Source organism: Pituophis catenifer, unplaced genomic scaffold (assembly GCF_029215685.1).
Source record: "Pituophis catenifer annectens isolate HBS135680 unplaced genomic scaffold, rPitCat1.0.hap2 SCAF_1, whole genome shotgun sequence".
Lineage (NCBI taxonomy): Eukaryota > Metazoa > Chordata > Lepidosauria > Squamata > Colubridae > Pituophis > Pituophis catenifer.
Window position 1 is genome coordinate 279414768 of NW_027256881.1, and position 21252 is coordinate 279436019.

The window sequence follows — 21252 nt, forward strand, 5'->3', positions numbered from 1 at the left end:
CAGTATTACACAGATTTTACTGACCCTTGAGTTGCGGACTGATCTAGCCTTAATTTTTACAATGCATTTGGAAGGATGATTCACAGGATCTGAAGATGAGAAACCATCTCTGATTCTTGATATATGGTCTGATATACGGTCATCTATATCCTGTTATACATGGTCCAAGCCTTTTATCAGAAAAACACTTGATAGACTTGCTCTGAATAAACTGTTCTCTCTAATTAGCCCTGAATGGCAATGTGCAAAAACTTTGCATTAGAGTTCACTGAGGTTGGGATTGGTGTGATGCAGTAAACATTCTTCCTCTTGATCGACCATTAGAGGCAGGCTATTTACTTGTTTTAGTGAAATGTAGGAAAAGCAGAAATGATGCACGTAAAAGCCACCTGGAAAAGATGCACATTCAAATGCATTAATTTAATAAAAAGAGGATCTTAGTAAAATGGCAAAGCCCATAATCTGTCTTTCATTCCTATCTTCCCTATTCTTTACTAAGAATGCATGAATGCAGTATTCACAAATGATCTTGGACATTTTGCTAGAGGGGACCATCGGAGAATAGCTTTAAAAAAATCACAGTTCTATGGCTTTTCTATAGATTAGGCTTTTCAGTCAGTTATTCTCCAGATGATTTGAATTAGAACTACCATCAGCCCCAATTAGCAGTGGCCATTGGAAAAGGCACATAGTAGTTGTAATCTTACAATGTCTATAGGGACATAGCTTCATCATTCCTGAACTAAGAAAAATATATAATGAATTAAAAACATTTTTAAAATGTAATGTAATTGGAGAGGAGTGAGGAAGCAACCAGGTTGATGTCTGGACTGTTATTTTTTTATTTTTTTTTAAAAGGAGCTGTCATGCGAGTAATATATCGTGCTTTGCATTTTTCTTCCTAAATGAACCCCATCATAATTCCACTGTGTTTATGGAACCCAAAAAACTGGGTACCAAAGAGCAGCCTACTCTAGAAACATATAAAAGAACAATAAATTCCTGGTGGCACAGCAGACTAAAAGCACTGTTATTAACATCAGCTGCCTGCAATTACTGCAAGTTCAAATCTCACCAGGCTCAAGGTTGACTCAGCCTTCCATCCTTTCTAAGGTAGGTAAAATGAGGACCCAGATTGTGGGGGCAATAAGCTGACTTTGTATAAAAATATACAAAAGTATGAAGGCTATTGCTTAACGCATTGTAAGCCGCCTTGAGTCTCCGGAGAAGGGCGGCATATAAATCAAATCAAAAAAAAAATCAAATCAAAAAAATAAATAAATGATAAATATTAATAATTCTTTAAAAATCACAGTATATTACAAACGTTAGGAATGGAAAAATGTTTCACACAATTAAAGACAAATGCTTATTGCATTCAAACAGATCTGAAGCAGTGAAGTGGGTTGCTTTTTTGCAGAACATCTTATACTTGGGGAAAAATGATTCCTGTACCAGAACAGCCTCAAATTAAGACATCTGGTTTCCTGCTTTTACTGTGACTCTATGTGCATATGCAGAACTAGTGCAGGCAATGTTTTTAACCTTGAAACGCAAGTTTCTGAAATTAAGAGTTAAATGTTGGTGATGATCTTTCTGAGAGAATTTATTTATCACATTTATGTAGCCACCCATTGCACAGAACGTGAGGTAATAAAAATGCATCATAAAAACTAAAAAAAAAAAACAATTAAAAACATTAAAGTTACCGATGACAATGTAGCAGAGAAAGCCATCATCAATCAGCCACCACTTCCTGATATATAATTCCCTCAAGTATTAGGTAGGTTACGTTATGGTAGGGCTTCATTGGTGCCTCCCACCAATGTCAATCTATACTTCCCCAGAATATTCCTGAAATGTTGCTGCACTGTAATAAAGCATAATTCTAGTTGCATACTGGAATGTTTTTTTAAGCACTTCTGGTATGTAGTTTCTGAGAAAGGTTTGTGGCTGTTGCAGTTACTACCACGTGCAGCAAAAAATACAATTTATGAACCTCTAAATGGCCTTTAGGAAGAAAAAAAATTAAAAGCAAATGAAAGAGGTGGGAAGAACTGCCTTAAATTGCATCCTGCTAATGTAGCAAATGTAATAAGAACATTTGATTTTAATCCTATACACAAAGAAAAAGAGTCTTGATTCCTGGTACTGGAAGCTTTCCTGTAGCTTTTAATTACTGCGTTAAGCTCAGCAGCTCCTGTTAGAATGGCACTTATCTGTGATTGTCAAACAACTGTGATCAGCTTGATATTAAAGTTAGAAACCTTTTTGATCTAGTTGTTGGCAAACTTTAAGAATTATGAACAGTCCCTTCTTTAGATCCAACACTATCAGTTTTTTCACAATTTTAATCAATTGTGGGTCTTGGAAGCATTAAACAAAGACTTTTATGTTTTTAAAATCTTTAAAACCACAGGAAGTGTAAGCAGATGTTCACCAAGAGAACTGGATAATGTCAGGTATCTCCAAAAGCTGTTACAATACACATGTCATGAAAGCTCTCACAGATGAATTTAGGGCTACAGATGATCTACCCTGCAGGTGATTGCTACATGTGTACTAGCCAGTCTTTGAAGTAGGCCTCCAATAGCCTCTTAAGACCTTTCTTGCAGCAGGAGCTGAGGCGATCCTTCAGTTTTTCCAACAACTGACATCTTGCTGGTAATGGTGCCTATCACTCTTGGCTGATTTTTTTTTATGAAGCATGATATCAAGTCACACCTCCACTTGAGGACAGCAGCCTGCAATTTCCAAGATTAAGATGGAGAAACTATCTGAGTTGATTGGATGCACACATTAGACACAAGCCACAATTTATAACCATAATGTCTAGATCCATATCTTACGTTGAGCTACAAAAAAGCTAACTCCATTATGGCTTCGGGCAAGTGTAAACCCAGCCACTAAATTGTGAAGGAAAGGTAGTTTCAAAGCTCAGGAGCCATTATAGTATTATCATCCAAAAATGCTTCTACAAATCAGAGAAGCAAACAAAGCCAATTTCAAAGCTGATTTCAAAGCCGATTTCAACCGTGATCAGGGAGGGTAATGTAGATGGAGACAGGCATCCATATAAATCATGTAGGTCTTGAATATGCATCGAGACAGCTGATTAAGCTGGTGTGCAGATGTCTTTCTGTACCAATATCTGGTCAATCATATTTTCACCTAGCTGCAATTTTTCAGTCAGTTTCAGAAGCATTAGCATGTAAAGTGTTATGCTAATACAATTTAGAAATACCTAACACATGGATAATTGAGGTTTGGTCTGGCTGCAATTATCTTCACTAATTAAAAAGAAAAAGTACTCCTTATATATGCCATTAAATGGGCTTCTCCACATATGATCATATCCAAGACTACTTCCAGGTTTCTCATCAGAATTTTCAGGGAAATTACAATCCCATGCAGAATCCCTTCTACACCACTGTCCAGGTTAATTGACTTTGTGATCCTATCACACATATTGCAGATTGATTTTCCTCATACTTTCCAATACCCTATCCATATTCAAACTGAGATACCCTATCACTTTCCTGGAAGATTTAGGTGAAGAAAAAGGACAAAACTACAAAATTATCCACACAGACATTGAAGGAGCCGCAGTGGTTAGAATGCAGTACTGCAGCTACTTCAGCTGACTGCTAGTTCAGCAGATCAGCGGATCAAATCTCACCAGCTCAACGTTGACTCAGCCTTCCATCCTTCCGAGATGGGTAAAATGAGGACCCAGATTGTTGGGGGCAATATGCTATTTAGTATACTGTCTTTGGTGTAAGCCGCCCAGAGTCCTCAGAGAGTGGGCAGCATAGAAATATGAATAATAAAATAAAGAAAGAAAAAATAAAATAAAAATAAAGTCCAGAGCTCTGAAAGCTCTACTTTTCTCCCCTTAGTCTGAGTGACAGAAGCTATCAGTTTTTGAAATTACAGCACCCAGAAATAATCAGAGCCATTGAAACACTGTTTTCCAAGCCCAGTCTTGGTATTAAGTAAGCAATATGTCTTACATTGACTCATACGTGAATAATTTCTATGCTATTCTTTTCATGTACCATATGGTCTCTACCATGGAAAGATCATCTCTGGAAAATATTATGGCAAGGAATAGCTACAATACAGAAACTAGTTTCATAGACATGGCAGTGGGCTCTGTCTATTGACTTTCTTATTCCCACTAATTTTTTTCCTGTTATTTTATAAAATCCACGTGATACCCCCCCAAAAAATCATTTCTCCCTGCCCCCTCTTCAGCATCCCATGTTGAAAGGTGTTGGTTTATAATGTTCTTAAAGCTCCTATCACAATAGCAGTGCAGGAATTCAAGAGCAAACTGATACAGTGCTTTTCTCAATTGGTTTGGAAGTGGAATTGGGTCAAAGCTAGTAACAATGTGCAGTCATGTCTGTTTTTATTATCTGCTCTCTCATCCACTAGGTAGCAAAGAAAGGAGATTTGTATCTCATGTTATGGGTCTCACAAGGGTCTAATCATTCTCCTGTGCTGTTCAGTATTTGCATGACATCACTGGAGAGCTCATTTGAAATGTGGTGTCAGTATATAACATTCACCTCTATTTGTTTTTTTACCTGTAGCAGGTCTTCATAGTTGCTTAGAGCTAGGGGTGAAGTCTGGTGGACTAAAAATGAATTTAGATAACATGAGTGTACTGGGTTTCTCAGGTTAGAAATTTTCCAGTTGTTAATGATGCACCTCTCTCTCTCTCTCTCTCTCTCCCTCTCTCTCTCTCTCCCCCTCCCTCCCTCCCTCCCTCCCTCTTTCTCTCAAAAAAGCAGGTGTATCGCTTGGGATTCTCCCTAATTTCTGTCTCTTGCTAGGAATGCAGATGATTTCAATAGCATGGAAAAGTTTTAGCTACAATCCTATTTGAATTGGAGCAAGATAGTTTGGATCCATGCCCTTAGAAAACGTCTTTTGAGTTTTATAGGCTACATGAGGTAGTTTAAAAGCTGCAAATGATGCAGAATACAGCTAATAAATTGTCAAGTGGAGAGACAAAATAAGAGTAGGTAACACTGGGAGCCTTGGTGTCTCAGTGGTTAGAATGCAGTATTGCAGGCTAACTCTGCCCACAGCCTGGAGTCCGATCCTGAGAAGCTCAAGGTTGACTCAGCCTTTCATCCTCCCGAGGTCAGTAAAATGAGGACCCAGACTGTTGGGGGGCAGTATGCTGATGCTGTAAACCACCCAGAGAATGCTGTAAAGCACTATGGGGTGGCGTACAAGTCTAAATGCTAAATGCTATTGGTGTTGCTGCTTGTGTTGGCTGCCTGAATGACATCAAAGCCATAAACAAAATAGAAGTTGATGCTCTTGTAAGGAAGCGGGTTTTACTGAAACAGAAGCTGCCTAAAGGAGAGAAAAAAAAATGTCTCATTTGGGAGTAGAAAGGTTGAAGTCCATGGAGGGAACCTGCATCATCGCTGAACTCCAAACCATTTTTCTAGAGATCTCAGTGCTCAGGGAGGCAAAAGCAAAGAAACGCCTTCCTGTTTTTTGTTTTTTGTTTTTGTCTCATAACAGATATTCTCCCTCTAAAAAGTGTCTATCCACCTTCCCTGGATAATTCCTCGACCTCCTGTTCATCTCCATTCAGTTTTGTTTCCCCCACTTTCCTTTCCTTTGCTATGCTGAGTGATTTCCTTCTTCAAATACCTCATCTCTGATCTGTTTCCTTGTCTGCTATTTCTGCTGAAAAGAGAATACAGTACATGTGCGTGTGTTATACGCAGATAAAGGATTGATTAATTTTATAAATTGGATGCCTTTTTTTTACAGGCAATTAATTTAATCAGTAGTTACCAACTCTATTAATATTATTGCTTCTTTTATTCCTGTCATTTTCTGAATATGGTTTCTGACTAGTATGTGGGCACACACACCCAATTAATCACATTTATAGTGAGGTAGGGAATTCTCCAGAATTGATTTCAGCTCTGATTGATAACATAAGAAATTTTGTGTGTGCTTCTAATATTTATTTTTCTTATTCTGCCTCTGAAAGATTGGGAGAAGTCTCCTATATTCGGGAGGGTAAAATTTGGGTAAATACTATAAATATTGTCATTACAATGTAAAAAAAAAAGATGTTGAGAGTTTAGAAAGAATGCAGAGAAATTCAACAAAGATGATTAGGAGAATGGAGGCTAAAGTATACAATGAATGATTGCTGGAACTGGGCATGTCTAGTCTAACAAAGAGAAGGACTAGGGCAGTGAAGGCTAACCTTTTTGCCGGTGTGTGCCAAAAGTGGGGGGAGCGCGGGAGGGTTGTGCGTGCGTGTGCCCACACCCACAATTCAATGCGCCCCACCCCCCATGTTTTCCCCGCTTTTGGTACGCGATGGCACGGTGGGCCAGATAGGCTTGTTTTTCACTCTCCTCAGGCTCCAGAGGCTTTCTTGGAGCCTGGGGAGGGCAAAAACAGCCTCCCCCCCCACTGGAGGCCCTCCGGAGGCTGGAAACGGCCCCTTTCCCAACTTCCAGTGGAACCGGAAGGCCTGAAAATCAGCTGGCCGACGCACACATGCCCTAGCTGAGCTATCACGGGACTAGTGATAGCAGTCCTAGTATTTGAAGGGCTGTTACAGAGAAGAGGGAGTCAACCTATTCTATAAAACATCTGACAAGGACAAGACAATAGAAATAATGGATAGAATCTTATCAAAGAAAGATCCAATCTAGAATTAAGGAGAAATTTCCTGTCACTGAGATCAATTAAACAGGGGAAGGGCTTGCCTCCAGAAGTTACGGGTGCTGTATCACTAGAGGTTTTTAAGAAGAGATTGGATGGCCACCTGTCCAGAATGGTATAGGTTCTCCTGCTTGAGCAGGGGAACCTCCAAGATCCCTTCAAACTCTGTGGTTTTGTTATAGTGTTTAAGTTGTAATTGCCAGTTTGGTCTAATGGTTACTGGACTGTCAGCATGGAGACCTAAATTCTAGTCTTGTGTTAAGCAAGAAAACCAACTTTGTATTACTTACTCTCGGCTTCCCCCCGGTCTGTGTTCACGAAAAGCACAAGCAACGCACTCGGAGACTTGATGCAACTTGGTTTATTGTGACAAACAGCTCGTACGGAAGTCGGACTGCAATGCAATTCAAAGACGCGGCTACCCCACGCCCCACACAGAGTCGTTTTATAGAGGTTTCTCTAATGACAAGCAGCTGCGCGGAGGTTTTCAACTTCCCGCCTCTCTTCACGTGCGCACATCAATGCCATCATTCCTTCCGACCTGCTCCAATCACACTGCTTGTCTCCGTGCGCATGTTACACCCCCGCGAGCCCCTATAAACACCCGTGCATTATAACGCCTAATCGCCAGCCTGTCCCCATCACCAACACCCGTGCATCCCATCCCATCCCTTCTCCTAGCAGGTAGGACGAACGTCCATGGATCAGTGGTCTCGTGCATGGTGTCGAGTGCTTCTTGACGCTCGACAGGCGGCTCCCCCTACCAGGTGTCCGCCTAAAGGAGAACAAAAAAGAAACAGTGGTTAGTGTTCTTATCATGGTTTCGGTTTGTGGGGGTTCTTCTTATGAAATTTCCCCACCAACCGCGGGGCATTTACATCTTTTCTGTGAACCCATGAGGCCTCTGTATCAGGATATCCTTTCCACCGAACCAAATAGTATAGATGGCCTCTTCGTATTTTCGTGTCGGGAATATCTTTGATTTCATAGTGAGCCCCTGTTACTGGCCCTGGGGGTGTTTGTATTGCCTTAGGGGGTACGGTAACTGGTTTTAATAAACTTGAGTGGAAAACAGGATGAATTTTCCCAAGCAGAGAGGGTAGTTTTAACATAAATGTCACCGGGTTAATGATCTTTACGATGGGGAATGGGCCTAAATATTTAGGACCTAGTTTTCGACTGGGCAACCGTAACCGTATGTATTTAGTGGACACATACACTAAATCCCCAACCTGAAAAGAAGGACACGTGGTTCGTTTTTTGTCGGCCAGCTCTTTATATTCCTCAGCTGCCTTAAGTAGTGCTTTCTTTATTTGAGGCCATGTTTTCCGTATGTTAGCCGCCCACTCCTGGGGAGTCATTGATGGTGGAGTGGGGAGGTCCAGGTCAGGAATAGCTGGGAAATCCCGTCCCATAACAACGTGGAAAGGGGTACATCCGGTGCTCCTATGCACCGAATTGTTATATGCTGTCTCAGCGAACAGTAAATAGTCCACCCAATCCCTCTGTTGGTATGATACGTAGGAACGTAGGTACCGTTCCACCATGGCATTCGCTCGTTCGGCTGCTCCATTCGTGCTGGGGTGATAAGCTGAACTTAGGCCTTGTGTTGTTCCAATATCATGAAGGAAACCTCTCCAGAACCTGGCAGTGAATTGCACCCCTCTATCTGAAATGATTCGTTTGGGTGCTCCGTGTAATCGATAGATATGTTGAAGAAACATCCGGACTAGTCGTTTTGCGGATGGTAAGCCTTTACAAGGGATGAAGTGTGCCTGTTTCGAAAAAAGATCGACTACAGTCCAAATGACTGTATATCCCCTGCTGTTAGGGAGCTCTACAATGAAATCCATGGCGATTTCATCCCACGGCCTGCTTGGCTCTGCCACTGTCTGTAGTAGCCCTAACGGTTTTCCAGGACGTGGTTTGGATATAGCACATATGTGACACCCGCGGACGTATTGGTCAACGTCTTTCCTCATTTTGGGCCACCAGAATTGTTTCCGGATGAGATGCAATGTTTTTAAGAACCCAAAATGTCCTGCGGTTTTATTATCATGGCATTGGGTCAACACCCGATGCCTCAAGGAAACAGGGATATACAATCTATCCCCCCACCATATCAAGCCGTTTCGGTGGGTGACAGAGGAGTGGTTTTCCTGTACCCATTTATCCATTAGTAGCTCTTTTCGTAGTGTCGCTAACCAGTCAGTGGGTTGGCGAGTCCCCAGCGTATACACCTTTATGGGTGGAATCATCGCCTGTAAAACCTCATCCCTTCTGCTTCTGTATTGGGGCATTCGTGACAATGCATCGGCCAAAAACATCTTACCTGCTGGCTTGTAGACGAGAGAGAACCGGAAGCGTTAAAAGTATTGTGCCCATCTGATTTGTTTTGGGGACAACTTTCGAGGGGTTTGAAGCGCTTCTAGATTTTTGTGGTCTGTCCAGACCTCAAAAGGCTTCGTACTTCCTTCTAGTAGATGTCGCCATGTCTGCAAGGCCCGCTTCACAGCATATGCCTCTTTCTCCCATATGGCCCAATTCCTCTCTGTTGTCGTGAATTTACGTGAGGTGTACGCGCAGGGCCGTAGCTCACCATTTGGATCTTTTTGTAGTAGCACAGCTCCAACGGCCACGTCACTCGCATCTGCCTGCACAATGAATGGTTGTGATGTGTCTGGATGTTTAAGCACCGGCTCCCTAGCAAAGAGACGTTTGAGACTTTCGAATGCTTGTTGGCACGCGGGTGACCATTGTAGCGCATGTCCCGGCCTGGGTTTTACTCCGGGTGCTACTATACCTTTCGTTCGTAAGAGCTCGGTTAGAGGCAAGGCTATCTTCGCGAAGGACGGGATGAACTGTCGATAAAAATTCGCAAACCCCAGAAAGCTCTGTAACTGCTTATGTGTTCGTGGGGCTTGCCATTCCATCACCGCTGCTACTTTTTTCGGATCCATCTGAATTCCCGTATCGCTAATCCGAAATCCAAGGTAATCTATTTCTCTCCAGTGGAATTCGCATTTCGAGAGTTTAACAAAGAGGTGTGCTTCCAGTAATTTGGTAAGTACCTGTCGAACGAGCTGGACGTGCTCTTCCATCGTGTTTGAATAAATAAGTATATCGTCCAGGTAGACTAGTACCCCCCGATATAGGTGGTCATGTAACACTCCGTTTATGAGCTGCATGAAAACAGCTGGTGCACCTTCCAGACCAAATGGCATCACTAAGAAATGGTAACTACCGAGGGGACTGTTGAACGTAGTTTTCCATTCGTCCCCCGACCGTATCCTCACCCGATAATAAGCTTCACGTAGGTGTAGTTTCGTGAAGATCCTTCCGGTGCTCAAGGTTGTCAGTAAATCGGTTATCAGCGGAAGTGGATATAGCGGCTCGACACAGACAGCATTCAGTCCCCGGTAGTCGACACATAATCGTAGCCCCCCGTCCTTCTTTTCGCGGAACAGTACCGGTGCTGCTAGGTGTGACCTACTAGGGCGGATAAAACCTCTCGCCAGGTTTTTGTCTATATATGCGCGTAATTCCTCTAACTCTTTTGGAGTCATCGAGTACATACGGGGTTTCGGTAGTCGAGCTCCGGGGATGATCTCGATACCACAGTCGGTATCCCGGTGTGGTGGCAACACGTCGCATTCGTCCTCGCTAAACACCTGAGCAAGATCGGAATACACGGAAGGGTACTTCTGTTGGGGCGCTGCCTCATACTGGAGTGCAACACAAGGTTCCCCTGTGATCGGAAGCCTTACTTTACGGAAACCCCCCTCCCACCAGATGTGTGGCTGCCACTTATCCAACCAGGCAAGGCCCAGAATGATTGGTTCTATCATCTGTGTTATGACAATGAACCGGATGCGTTCTTGATGGGCCCCTATTTTTAACACTACAGGTTCTGTTACGCTATTGGCGGGTACACCCCCCAGAGTAGTACCATCCACCTGTTCGAATTTAATGGGGTCACGTAATGTTAGTATCCGGAGGCCTAAAGCCTCTGCTATGGACCGGCGGATAAGGCAACGGGTGCATCTGGAGTCTATCAATGCGTCTTGATCGCACTCCCGGTTGGTTGCGGGATGCCTAAGGGTTACTGGAATCAGGAACGGACAAATGGGATCACTCACCATAGGATCGTGTATGTCCTCCTCGGTGTCAGTCTCCTCTGGAGTCTCGGGCATGCGGGCTGTTCCCGGCGGACCACCCGTGATGGAACGAGGTGTTGCCTCTACCAAGGATGTTTGCGTAACCGCTCTGGATCGTTCTGGTGTCCGTGCAGGCTGGTCCTGTGGTGTGGTAGCCGGTGGCGGACGTGGAGTAGACATCCGAGGTGGCGGCACTGGACATTCCGCTGCTCGATGCCCCTCCTGATTGCATCTGAAGCAATGGAACGGCCGTCTGGCTACCTCACCGCTTGCAGACCCAAAAAATGGGGCTGTTCGAGCAACGTTCCTATCACCGGACCGGCCCATTGGTCCTCGTCGCAGATTTAGATTTACGTTGCGGGGCTTGAATTCCCGCAACCCGACATCCAAACTAACGGCCGCTTTGTACCACTCAGATAGGCAGGGGCCCAGGCCCCGGTAGACACAGGCCTGTCTAATGTCCCTATCAAGCCCTGCCTGGAATTGATGAATCAGGAGGCGTTCTGGCCAAGAGCGGAGCTTCCTGGCCAAATTACGAAATTCATTGACGTAGTCCTTTGCTGGACGACCCCGTTGTCTAAGATTGACCAATTCCCCTTCAATAACCTGCGTTCGGGTTTCGTCCTCGAACCGGTTCCGCAATGCTTCCAGGAAAAGCCCTAAATCCGTTAATTCACGGGCATGTTCGCTGTGCAGGTCAGCGACCCAATCAGCGGCTTCGCCCGTTAACACTGCCGTCACTGCAACCACCATTGACCACTGCGAGGGATAAAGCCTGCCATATAGGTCCATATGGCTGATCACTTGGCTGAGGAAGAGCGCCACCTTTCCTGCAGTACCATCAAAAGCCGCCTGTATGGGAGGTAAGCCCCAGGGTGTCTGGCGAGGGGTCCATGGCCCATGGCCCCATATTGGCACAGGGTCTAGTTGGGGTGGCTGTGGTGGTCTAAGCCCCGGACCCGGCAGGTTCTGCTGGTCGTCTGTACCATGGGTCACCCCCCTCTCCCTGCACGGTTGCGCCACAGTCCCCATGGAGGCGTGCACACCGTCCCCACGTACGGTCGGAGCGGCGCTAGTGCTCTGGCGTTCTCCGCTTACCCGCTGTGTGCGTTGTTCCCGCCGCTCAGCTTTGAACTTCGGGCTGGCGAGACGGAATCTGCTGCCTGAGCTGCCTCCCGCCGTTCCACTAGGCCAGGAACCAGCTGAGTCCACCACGGGTGCCCATGGCTGCCAAGAGGACGCGTCGCGAAAGCTGGCCTCTCCAAATCTATCACGCAAAACGTCCATAGTGGACGTCCCTGGGCCCGTGGAGTAACTCCACTCCCCCTCTTCTTCTTCGACCCACTGCCGTTCCCTCCAGCCCAGGAATTGGGAGCCTGCATAGGGTGGGGCTTGTGAACGCGCCCCAGTCGGCCCCGGCTCTTGCAACTCCTGTTCCTCACGCCCCGTCTCCGGCCGCGGCTCCACGGCTCCACTGCCTTTCGGCTGCTCCCATCTCTTCGGCCGTACCACCAGCTGTTCATCCATCTCGGGTGCGTCGGGAACGGCAGCGTCCCCCGGCGCCTCCTCGTCTCGCAGCGCCTCTATGGGCAGCACATCCTCGGTCACGCCTTCAGCCATCGAGTCGAAGCTCCGAATCCAGATAAAAAGCGGAGCCGCGTCTTCCTCTCGGCTTCCCCCCGGTCTGTGTTCACGAAAAGCACAAGCAACGCACTCGGAGACTTGATGCAACTTGGTTTATTGTGACAAACAGCTCGTACGGAAGTCGGACTGCAATGCAATTCAAAGACGCGGCTACCCCACGCCCCACACAGAGTCGTTTTATAGAGGTTTCTCTAATGACAAGCAGCTGCGCGGAGGTTTTCAACTTCCCGCCTCTCTTCACACGCGCACATCAATGCCGTCATTCCTTCCGACCTGCTCCAATCACACTGCTTGTCTCCGTGCGCGTGTTACACCCCCGCGAGCCCCTATAAACGCCCGTGCATTATAATGCCTAATCGCCAGCCTGTCCCCATCACCAACACCCGTGCATCCCATCCCATCCCTTCTCCTAGCAGGTAGGACGAACGTCCATGGATCAGTGGTCTCGTGCATGGTGTCGAGTGCTTCTTGACGCTCGACACTTACTTTTTTCCAGCCCTAGTAAGAAGACTAGATATAGATAGACTTTGAGGGGAGGCATTTTTTTTTTCCAGTTTTCTTTATATTCCTTACTATAACAGATCTCATCCTCAAAGTTCTAGGCTCAAGGCTGGTGCATTTTTTATAATACTTTTATGCACTAAAGCAGAGTTTGTTCTGGACTTAGGCGACCCAGGGTGTTAAATTTTAGGGGGTCACAAAATTGAAAAGTTTTCTGAAATATATAATCTGAGTATAAAATCTGATCATCTTTTTCATTGCTTTAGAATTTTTCTAAGTTTTTCAAAGAATAAAAAGTTGCTCAAAATGAATAGTACACTAACCAGAGTCACACACACACAAATTATTATTATAGCTATAGACCTCAAGAATCTGGTAATATTACCAAAGCAAGGCAAGGGTCTGATAATAAGCAAGTCATGTGATTATCAGCTATCAAAATTCTACCCAGGGAAGCAGTAATAGCATGCTGCATGCACCAATGTGCCCACTCAACATTTAAATATAATTTTACAAAATTGTTGCCATATGACAACAATAGGTGCTGATCTAATTAAAATCATTTACTCTAAGATTATGTGAAGTGGCATTATAAAGTGTTAATATCACTTTATAATGCCTTGGTAAGACCACACTTGGAATACTGCATCCAGTTTACATGATGTAAAAAAGAAAGAGTGCAGAGAAGAGCAACAAAGATGATTAGGAGACTGGAGACTAAAACGTATAAAGAAGGGTTGCTGGAATTGGGTATGTCTAGTTTAATGAAAAGAAGGTCTAGGGGTGACATGATAGCAGTGTTCCAATATCTAAGAGGCTGCCACAAAGAAGAGGGTGTCAAGCTATTCTCCAAAGCACCTGTCCTGAGAGTAGGACAAGAAGCAGTGGATGGAAACTAATCAAGAGCCTGTAGTACAGTGGACTAAAGCACTGTAATTAACATCTGCTGCTTGCAATTACTGCAAGTTCAAATCTCACCAGGCTCAAAGTTGACTCAGTCTTCCATTCTTTCAAAGATAGGTAAAATGAGGACCCAGATTGTGGGGGCAATAAGTTGACTTTGTATAAATATACAAAAGTATGAAGGCTATTGCTTAACACATTGTAAGCCGCCCTGAGTCTCCGGAGAAGGGCGGCATATAAATTAAAGAAAAAAAAATCAAGGAGAGAAGTAACCTAGAACTATGAAGAAATTTCCTGACAGTTAGAACAGTTAATCAGTGGAACAACTTGCCTCCAGAAGTTGTTAATGCGTCAATGCTGGAAGTTTTTAAGAAGAGATTGGACAACATTTGCCTAAAATGGTATAGGGTTTCCTGCCTAAGCAGGGCATTGGACTAGAAGACCTCCAAGGTCCCTTCCAACTCTGTTATTCTGTTCTGTTCTGTTCTGTTCTGTTCTGTTCTGTTCCGTTCCGTTCCGTTCCGTTCCGTTCCGTTCCATTCCGTTCTATTCCATTCCATTCCACTCCATTGCAAATAGAATGAAAATATCTGAGAAAAGAGTAAAATTATCCACGGCTGAAAATCATAAGTATCAAGCTCAAAAACGGCAAGAAAAGAAAGAAACAAGAGGGTGCCTTTTTGAAAGTCCTACAAAATCAGAAGATGAGCCAAACAACAGGGAGGATCAGAACATGACTTTGCCTGGGGCGTCAAAATGTCTAGAGCCAACCCTGAACAAAGCTATCAGATGCAAAATTTCAAACATAGCTGCATTACATTACCGCTCCCTGGGTGGCATCTTGAAAAATGGAACGGCAGGATGGGATATGGGAGAAATTAATGAAATCAAGCTCATTGTTTGTAGCTAGCTAATTACAAGATACAAGGGGTGTGGAAATGTAGCCCCCTGCATGTAATCTCCACCCTTGGTTCTCATTCTTTTTCCCTATCTTACTTTATGATTTCGCTGAACTGAATGATTATTAAAACAGCTGCTGTATTTCAAGTTCTGCAATTAATGGAGGGATTCTTTTATATAGTATCATTCATCAGCAAGAGAAAATGTTTGTTGAGAACCCTGCTGTTATGGGCTGCTGCTGAAGAACCAATGAACAGAATCAACAATTGCATCTGAAAGTGGTTACAGATTAATGGGTTCCTAATCCAGAAAACTATCATGATTAATTATCCTTCTACCCATCAAGTTTTCCTTGATGGGTAGAAGGAAAGCATTATTCCTTGCCTATCATCACATGAAAAGAAATGTGTAAAATTTGAAGGGCCCTCAAAGGTATTTAGACTCTGCCTATTTAATTCACAATTATGGCTGCAAGAAAATAGATGTGGGGTATAATTTATATATATATATATATATGTGTGTGTGTGTGTGTGTGTGTGTGTGTGTGTGTGTGTGTGTGTATATAAATTGTACATATATTTATAATGATATATCTAATAAATAATCTATATACAGGTAGTCCTCGACTTACAACAGTTTGTGTAGGGACTGTTCAAAGTTAAAATGCCACTGAAAAAAGTGACTTATGTCTGTTTTTCACACAACCGTTGTAGTGTCCCTGAGGTCATGTGACCAAAATTCAAACTTGGCAAGTGGTTCATATTTGTGACAGTTGCAGTGTCCTGGGTTCCTGTGATCTTTTGCGACCTTCTGACAAGCAGAGTCAATGGGGAAGCCAGATACACTTAACAACTAGGTCACTAACTTACAACTTCAGTGAATCACTTAACAGGAGCAAAAAAGGTTGTAGATGGGGCAAAATCCACTTAACAAATACCTCACTTAACAACATAAATTTGGGTCTAAATTGTGGTCGTAAGTCAAGGACTACCTGTATATATAAAAATATACATATAAATTGCTAGCAGTTATTTCCAAATTTTGGAAAGGTCTGTACATATTCTACCTCATCTCTGGCAGATCATTCTTATGTGCTGTTGCTGCTGTTTATTCAATGTGTTTGGTTAACATCCTGTTTTTCTGTCCGTACAGCACTCAAGGTAACTTCAACTTTAATGAGTGGAGTCTTTAAAGAAGCCACAATTTTTTTTGTCAGGCTCAAATAGTAAAGTGACCAATCGTCCTCCTTTTAGGGAGGACAGCCCTTCTTTTGTAAGTTCTGTCCTCTCTCAAAAAGTGTCCTCCTACATGTCCTCCTTTTCAATATTTGAAGACTAATCTGTAAATCTCTGTATTCGATCAATGCCAATCCGATCCGTTACGTGTGATGTGACGTATTTGTATTTGACATGACAATTCATCAAGGCTCGGTACAGTGCGGCGAGATGCAATTATGAGACGCAGGCGCTCCACACAGGAGAATTGTTTTGAGAGAGTGTGCTATGCGCAAGAGTGCGCCACGCGCAAGTGGCTTTGTTTACTTCTTACCAAAACACGACACAGCACACATGCATGCATTTTTCTTCAATTTATTTGTATCCTCCTTCTCATTGTAAAAAAGTTGGTCACCTTACAAATAGAGGCTTCTTTCAAGTTGTGATAGCAGTAGCACCTGAGTTTGAAGCATTTTTTGGGGGGTGGAGGCATTTCAAAGGGTGCAGAACAAGTCAGAGGTGGGCTGCACTTTCTTTAAGAAAGAGTTCGCTGGTTGTGAGCACGCACACATGTGCCCCTTTGGGAGAGAAACAGAGCTTCAAACAGGCTCTTAATCAGCTCAGGCAGCTCCAGTGAGATCAGCAGGGGCGGTATGGAACGCAGCTAGGCCAACCAATGAGCCAGAAAGTAAGTTATAAATGGATAGCATAGAACAGGGGTGGGTGGGCAGGCCCAGCCAGCAATCAGAGCTAAGGGTTTGCCTGAACCCTTGCAACCATGCAGCAGCCCACCACTGGAACACTGCTATTTCGGCCATTGAAAGATTCTCTAATACAGAGGTGCCAAACTCAAGGCCTGTGGGCTGGATCCAGCCTGCAGGGTGCTTAAATCTGGCCCATGAGGCCAGCCTGGAAATAGCAAAGGACTGGCCCACAGTGCCTCTGGCAGCTAAAACAGGATGTGTGCCCCCACCCCGTTTTTGGCCTGGATGGCCTCCTGCAGCAATCTGCCAGCCAAAACAGGGCATGGGGGGGCAACATGGGGCCCCCCGTACCCGTTTTTGACTGGCAGGGTGCTGCAGGAGGCCGTCCATGCTGAAAACGGGGCACGTGTCCCCGTTACACACTCCATTTTGGCTGCCATGGTGCTGCAGGAGATATCCATCCCATCTCCACACACCCCGGCCGGCCCACGGAGGAGAAATTCAATGCTTTTCCAGCCCTCAAAGAAATCCAGTTTGACACCCCTGCTTTAATATGACTGCGGCCTGGTGCTAATTGCAGCTGCTCAAAAAAATGTCATGGAGAAGTGAATGAGCAGATACATCTGTTATTTTTCCTAATGACAAAAGCTGATAAGGACCCTTGCATTAGATATTTATAGAATTTAATATCTGTATATTTGCAGCCAGAGTCAGAGATCTTGATAGTCTAAAACAGTTTAGATGCTAGCGTGAGAAGAATGACTTAGGAGGAATACTTATTGTACGCTAGCATTAATGTTAAAAAGAAAAAAAAAGTTCAGGTCAATTGAACGGTGTATTTGCTCCTTGCATGTGTTCTATCAAGCCTATGAATTTCACGCATTCAATAGAAGCTACCCATTTGTCCCTTGTTGCCCTTGTCAGCCAAGCAGATGAGACAAGAATCAATTTTATACCTGTGGGATGTGAGGCTACTACGAGCGTGTTGTCATAAAGCATCTTTTGTCTTGCTAAAGAAGATGATGGCAGAAGAAGGCCCTGCAGAGAAGAGGAGATGAGAACAGTCTCATCTTCTTTGGTGATAGATGCCACACAATTTGCATTTTGGAATTTCATCTTCCCCGATCTAATACTGTGATTGCTATTTATTGTATAGGTTCATTATGCTATATTAGCCAACTTCCAAACAAATAGGAGGAGCGAAATACAAAGCCATCTGTCTGGGGCAGAAGGGATTGGGTCTCTGTTTCAGGTCTCTGTTTCGCATAACATAAGATTTAGGTAAAGTCACAGGGCAGATGAAACAGTAAAGCAATCTCCAGCGGTTAGGGTTAGCCTGTGCATTTCCTCTCTTTTCTGATGCCTTTTCTCAGATCAATAAAACAGGTGCAGGCTTCAGATAGTGCTTACTCATAGACTGTTTTGTACAGTACAAGTGAGTTGAATCACAACCACAGAAACGGTCTACTGTATTAATGTTTGTATGTTAATCAGCTAAAGCTAGTTTAGCATTAATTATGAGAAACTTAAGTAAAACTGCAGCAAGCACCAACAACAGACAGCAACACCCCAAAATGAAGCATGTCAAAGGTGGTTATTATTTTGAGATCATCAAAAAAATATCAGAAATGTGGGATAGAAGGGGACCTCAAATATGCCAGAAAAAAAGCAGAGTTCCTCACATATTAAAAAATTTTCCGAACAGTCCTTCAGACCACTGGAGGTAACTTATTCCATAATTTAAAAAAGAATATTACTCTACCCCCACCCACATCTTCAGTCTTACATAGGGAACAGCCTTGGTAGTACAGTGGTCTAAGGCACCCTGTTATTAAGCTGGTTATTAAGACCAGCTGCCTGCAATTACTGCAGGTTCGAATCTCGCCAAGGTTCAAGGTTGACTCAGCCTTCCATCCTTTCTAAGGTAGGTAAATTGAGGACCCAGTTGTGGGGGCAATAAGCTGACTTTGTATAAATATACAAAAAGGAAGAAGGCTATTGCTGAGCACATTGTAAGCCGCCCTGAGTCTCCGGAGAAGGGCGGCATATAAATCAAATTAAAAAAAAAAAACAGTGGTGAAATGCAGCCAGTTCTATATGGCTCGGACGAACCGATAGCGCTGGCAGCGGGAGGCTCTGCCCACCCACCCGGATGTCATCACGTCCTGTTTTTTACGCTCTGTGCATGTGCAGAAGGTCCTGCACATGCGCAGAGGTGTTGCAAGCGAGCGAGCACACACACATGCTCCCATTTACAAACTGGTAGCGAAGGTAAATGGATTTTCACCCCTGATAGGGAACATTCTTGGCCTACCCATTTGAGATGAATGAATTGGATGATGGGTTCTGGTGAAGATTCCTAGAAGTCAACTATATCAGATATAACTTTTGGATAGATTTGAAAGACAGCATTGTGTTCAACACATTGTGGTAATATAGCTAAGAGGTTATGGGGTAACAGCTCCCAGAGCATCATGCTTCAGGATGATGGTACACCAGTGAAAATTAGTCAAAGACCTTCCACACTATCTAGCAGTACTTGTAGGAAGACCTCTAAGGCAGATCTGCTATCTTAAAATGGGCTTCCCAATCCAGAATAGTACAATGCCAGATGGTTTCTGGGGAACAGCACTTTAATCTTCCAGGGATTCGATCTCAAAGTCTAGCAGCTTCCAAGCTCCAGGCCAGGACTTCCAGTATATCTGTGTCATCCTGGAAAGTGATTTAAAATTAGGTATAACTGTGATCGAATGAATGTCTTCGGCATGGCTTTACATCAGTGTAAAATAATGTGGGGTGAGAGAGATGAACCCTGAGGCACCCCACAAGTTATCTCCTTTTCTCCCCTATTGCCCTTGCCCACTCAGGAAGAAACAGAACAGCTAAGAGCAGTGCCCCACCTTGCAAATGATCCAGAATATATCCTGATTAATGGTGCTTAAAACAATGCATGTTATTCACCGGAGAAATCCAAACAATTTCCTTCTCTACCCTGGCAAGAATCCTGACTGAAAAGATTCAGACAATCAGGTGCAACATATACTTGGAGCTCTGCCACTATCTTGGTAACTTTCTGGAGACCCAGCAATAGTTATCAAGATTGGTGAGGAGAGTGCATCTTTGTATGTACTCAGATAGATTCCACTTATTAAAAGGGTATGTTACCTCATTATTGAAATTTCCAGGGAAATATACAGGTGCTTTCCCTTTTTGGATACATAGAAATCCATCTAGGAAAGCATCAGGTCCCCACTTGTGCCCAAAGGGTCTATCCTAGCTACAACACAGTTGTATTACAACAGTTGTATTATATACAATACAGTTGGATAACTAAATTCCTCAGCTAGAACTTCAGGAATCCAAACTCCTTGTTTGTTCCACCCTTTAAAGGAAAACAACCTTGATGTTTCCATCACAGACTGGCTAATGGATTTTTGCTCCTTTATCACGGGTTTGCTGAGAAATAAGGCTGTTTCATGGATGGATTGGTCCTGAATCTGAAGTAAAATCTCAAACTCAATCCTTCTATGTGATTTTCCTGCTCACAATATGGGAGTGGTTTGTTTTTGTGGTCTTAAATATAAGGGTTTTTTTCCCCCAAATTCCCAATTTGACTTTCCTGGTGGTGTGATATCCAAACACTAACCAATTCCGACTAGCTTAGCTTGTGAAGATCAGCCAAGGCCATGAGATTAGAAAAAGACCTAATCAAAATATAAAATGGTACTGTGTATTAAAGAAGAAATTGAAATTTTTGCTAAATTATTACTGTTATTTAATAGTAACAGTACTATTAATGGAATACCTGTTTCCATTAGTAAACAGATATTTGGGGACACAATGAGAAAACAAGAAATGAAGGAAAGAAGAGGACACATTTCACATGCTATTGTTTTTATTTTCTTCTTTCCCCCTTGCAGAAATGGAAGATGAAAGGTAGCTTCATCCAACATTTTGTCAGTGGCCTATGCTTAGAAAATGAGTCCAGCAGATTAGTGACCAACATCTGTCAGTCGGATATTCTGGGTCAACAATGGGAGCTGCTCCAAGCCACATGATGGTTGCCCAGCATCTTTTGGTTCTGATACTTTTTGCATGAGACTCTGGGAACGGAAGGGGCTAGGGTGGGGTATGAATTCTGGTTTTCTTTAAACCTAAATGTTTTGACTATGATCCTCAGCCAATAACCATTTCAGATGAAATGTCACTGTTTTTGGATTTATGTTAAAGAAGAAGTCGAAGCTATATGGCGACGTCAGTTGAAATGGCCCATCTTGTCCCACTTTGAGTAACAGTGGGAAATGGGTGTGGAAGAATCTGTCTCAGTAACCAATATGTGTTTAAGCCTGACTGACAGCAGTTCCCTTCCATTCCTTTGTCTCCAGAGAAACCTGTGGTCTATGATCCCATGGAGTTGCTGCAGTTGATGTCTGTGACTATATGCTTGATGTGAACTCCTGATGAGTTTGCTTGATTTCAGACATGTCACCTCTCATTTTGCATGTGTGTCAT

The 21252-nt window shown here is 43.6% G+C and overlaps 1 protein-coding gene across 1 annotated transcript in view; it reads left to right on the plus strand.

The window, feature by feature from the left end:
• Positions 1-20798, plus strand: part of GALNT16 (polypeptide N-acetylgalactosaminyltransferase 16) — a 195819-nt gene extending 175021 nt beyond the window's left edge. Inside the window, exon 16 of the mRNA XM_070931259.1 lies at positions 20661-20798. Within this exon, the coding sequence (XP_070787360.1) occupies positions 20661-20798 (138 nt within the window). The remainder of the gene's footprint in view (positions 1-20660) is intronic.
• The last annotated feature ends 454 nt before the right edge of the window (positions 20799-21252 follow it).